This window comes from Cynara cardunculus (assembly GCF_001531365.2).
Source record: "Cynara cardunculus var. scolymus isolate 2C chromosome LG 13, CcrdV1, whole genome shotgun sequence".
NCBI classification, from domain to species: Eukaryota; Viridiplantae; Streptophyta; class Magnoliopsida; order Asterales; family Asteraceae; genus Cynara; species Cynara cardunculus.
Genome location: NC_037540.1, coordinates 17,679,399 through 17,683,664, shown reverse-complemented (window position 1 = coordinate 17,683,664; position 4,266 = coordinate 17,679,399). Strand labels below are relative to the sequence as shown.

The 4,266-nt window shown below is 34.9% G+C and overlaps 1 protein-coding gene across 1 annotated transcript; it reads right to left on the bottom strand.

Annotated features, from left to right (window-relative positions):
- Nucleotides 1-384: 384 nt before the first annotated feature.
- LOC112524844 (transcription factor SPEECHLESS-like) lies at nt 385-3,491 on the bottom strand. Its single transcript, XM_025134792.1, has 3 exons — nt 3,039-3,491; nt 2,315-2,845; nt 385-450 (listed from the first exon to the last, which is right to left on the bottom strand). Exons 1-3 carry the CDS (start codon nt 3,489-3,491, stop codon nt 385-387), a joined length of 1,050 nt encoding a protein of 349 aa, XP_024990560.1.
- Nucleotides 3,492-4,266: the final 775 nt, after the last annotated feature.

Below are 4,266 nucleotides of genomic sequence, written 5' to 3'. Positions count from 1 at the left end.
ATATGCCTAACAACATAAGAATAAATGCTGACATCAATATGCAACTAAAGATTATATTAAAACTTTGAGAATAATCAATACATATGTTAAACTAATCAAACAAGAAAGACAGTTCGTAACTTAATTATCCAGTTGACAGTTACATTGATCAATTGATAATTAACTAATTGATTATGTGATATAAAATCTCACTCAGATCTTTTATTAATTTAAATAGATCGAGATATATGTAGTTAGGGTTCGAAACCTCTTTTATCTCACCTGTTTCAACCGCCTTTTGCTCCAATAGACATCATGCACAATACATTACACATAATACACAATGTATCAGGTATGATCTCAAAGCAACAAAACCGTCTGCTGCGACCTGAAGCGAAAAACATACTAGCAAAAAGTGTGCTGAATGTGTTGGGCGAGGTCCTCTGCACTTAGTTTGCATTCAATTCCAATCTACCAAAAACAAAAAGATCACAATTCAATCTGTTGAGTATATCGATGGCTACAACAATATTACATCCTCATAAACAAAACAATTTATATACTTGGTTTTGATCGGAAACTTTTCTAAAAAAGTTCAAAATGATTTACACACTATAACAAAATTGGGTTTATAGGACGCCAACAATAAGTAAAAGCCATAATAGATTACTTTATAAGACATAATTTATCAACAAAAAAAAATAAACTGTCATATTTACAAACGTTATAATCAGTTTATATGATACTTTTGGGTGTTGTAACAAGTTTGTTAGGATACTTTCATAAAAAACATCATATTAGATATTTTATAGGAAACTATTTGAAAAAGTGTCATTTAAACACAAGTTCTCATAAAAAGATAGGGATAAGACGCATTTTTAAAAAAATCTCCTATAAAATAGCTAATATGACACTTTGTATTAAAATTGTTATAAAAAATTTATTACAACATTTTTAAATAAGATATTTTTTTATTTTAGTCTTAATAAATTATTAGGTTTATTAAGACTAGGTCTTGTTAATTGGAGTTTGGAGCAGCAGCTTTTGGTTCTAACTTCCAAGACTGATACAAGCAGGACAAAACTTAATAGCTTTAATTGGCTTATTTAATATTCGATTACAAACAAAGATGGAGTACCTTCTCTGAAATCTGAACCAACCTGTTGTTACTAGTACTCTAAATTGGCCACCTACTGGCTTTTTCTTGGAAGTTGTGAAATTTTAATGAAGATATACTTTCAAACAAAACTATGATTATGAGTTAACGCTTCATTGGTAATACAAAATCATAAAGCATGTCCACCAAAATCATGGTGTTTGTAGCGCAAAATTTAATTCAAAATCAGGGATCTTGGTACCCGTAATTTCTGCCATGTTACAGAAGTATTAGTGAGCCGGATCCGTGATTTATGTTGCAATAGTGGGGTATCATTTCATTGTACGGAATCACAGATGAGTATATTAGCTTGATGTTCATGAGTGATAGTAGGTTAATAATCAGATGGATTGTGGCAACTTTGTATGTTAAGTTTTGGTCTGAAAATTTGAGGCTAAACAATTCTTCTCTGACCTGATTTCTTGATTTATTACCTGTGCCCTATCTGCTACCTTTTTCATCTCCCAAATCTACCTTACTGAACCTCCTTTATTGCCCCTTTGTACCTTATTTGGTTTGTCATTTCTGTATGTAGGTGTGAGAGGTAAAAAAAACAAAATGAACCAACGAAGCTAAGCGAGCAGAAGTGTTCCATAAAGCTTTTACTACCATAAGTGTCAAACAAACAAACAAGTGAACGGTACACCTGCCACATAAACAATTGATCTTGTCTTTTTCTTAACGCAGTAAATACGTTCATTCCTCCCTCCCGTTATCTTTTTTGACCGTTTAACCCTCAGAATCGACTGTATTTTGCTTTTTGTTGGAGATTCACAGTTGTTCTTATCAAAATACCAACAAAAAGCTATAGTTTTGCAAGCACAGAAAGATGTTAAACGAATGATGCACAGCTAGTTAATCACTTTGTTTGAAGTTATCATACTTGGCACCCCAAGTATTATAGATTGATCTATGTACCTCCTAGCTCAACCTTAACCTTTATACCAAGTTCGTTTTGTTTGATTTATAATTGAACTCGTCTCATGAATAGTAATTACACCTTCCCTTCTCTCTAACTCTCACTTAAAAAAAGAACCAACAAAAGATGGTTAAGTTTCTAATTACCTGAAAAAAGATTAATAAAAGAGATATGTATATATGTAAGCATGCATGCAGTACATGAAAATAAAAAGGGGGTTTTCAGTAGAATAATTATATAAGGTTTAAAGATTGTGTCACCTTGATGGTAAAGGAGTTGACGAGTGTTTCATCAATAGTGTTGATTGTAGCCTGTAGGATTTCAAGAGATAGGTCTTCAAGAACCGAGATTATCTTTGTTGCTTGGCCTGGTAACCGAGGTGAGAGAGTCTTTAGAAGAAGATTAGAGCCTGAGAACTTCACCTCAACATCAGCAATACATGACTTTGAATTTGCAACAAGTTCGTTAATGGTGTCAGAATTTGAGGAAGAGTTACAAGGTGAAGCTGGTGTGGTATTAGCCATGGATGATGGAGATAGTAAGTAAGAAGGTAATCTGTGCCTATAGGGGCTTGCTGACTGTGGGGTTCTGGGGCTTATTGGCAAGCTTGGCCTCGGACTCAAAGGCGGTTTTCGAGGGCTCAGAGGTAGGGTTCTGGGGCTTGAAATAAGCCTTGGGCTCAAGACATCACTGTAAACTTTTCTTTGCTTCTTCGCCTCTAGAGACTGAAGCACTTGTTGCAATTCAGTAATGTAATCAACTACCCCTCCAATTATTGATGCTTGATCACCCTACAGTTTGCAAACACATATATCATCGTCATCCACTAACTCTTGGCTGAATATATAATCGTAAATTTCAAATGGGTCTGTTTTAATTGGGTTCGATAGAACAGTTTTAGTTTCTTGGTTGTGTATCAACGGTTGGAAGACAAAAGTTGGATATTCTGAGAAAAAGTGCCAAACGAAGAGTGGAGTATAATACCCTTTTGACATAGAAGCAAGGCATGAGTGACCGAAGAACGGTTAAGTGCTCGTTCATCTGCTTCCTCCGGTTCCTCTCCACGGTCACATGTGACATCTTCAACTGTCCATCTGAGTTTTCACAGCCTTCTTCCACTGACGACGACACCTTATGTCTCTTATTTTTAGGTGAAAACGCCTCAAGCTCCGCCTCCACGAGTTCTTCTACAGCACTCAAAGAAGTTGACTTTTGGGATAGTAAATGATTATGCACAGCACCCTCTTCGACACCATGATCATCCAAAGGTGTCAAGGCCGTGAATTCATCAGAAACACCCTCTAACGCCTCAAGAATACTGAAGATGTCGTCAGGAGACGCCACTCCGGCCGACAAGAATTTGGTTTCACCAAACTGCTCGGCAGAAGTAGCACTGTCGAAAAACTCAGGTAAAGAAGTAGACTGATCACCCACCATTTTGATCGATAGTAGAAGTGAACAAAAGAAAAGGATACAGGTGGTTTGCAGTGGATTCAAACAAAAAGACAGGCTAGATTGATTTGGAAAAGATTCAGGGAGAGCAAGAAAGATGGTTCTTTCTGGAAGCTTGCCAAGATCGAGAAAAGAGAAATGCCAAAATCAGAAATATTAATAGATATTTGATCATCGACAGTGACTTCTCTATCTACATCATCTTCTCTCTCTTGGATCATGATCTTCCTAACCCTTGGATTTCCTATTTGTGAGGTATCTTAAATAATATAAACTTGAAAAGTTACCTTGATAACTAATAACAATGCTTAATTAATTTAATGAATATCGGTTTTAAAAGATATTCCAATCTAGCATGGTTTATCTCTGAGGTCAGAATTACAGAATATTACGTACCATAATATAAAGAAGATCAATTTTTTTACTTAAGTTATGACGGGATAATATATCTGATTATATTCAATAAATCAGTCAGAACTACAATGTAGTGTTAAATCAGTGAAGGAATGCATTCCTTAGTTGGATATTAAATTTGTATGCTACTTAATTAATACCTTTTAATTGGTTAGCACAATTTATATAATTTTGTGTCTCTATATTGGCCAACAAGGGCGGACCTATTAAGCCCTAAGTGGAGTCTAGTGTACCCGTTCATAATTTATTTGTGTGAGTAGAATTTTTTCGGTTAAACTTTGAAGGATACTTTTGGATATTAGAATATACAAGAAATATCAACTAAAAAACCAAAAATGACTCCCTC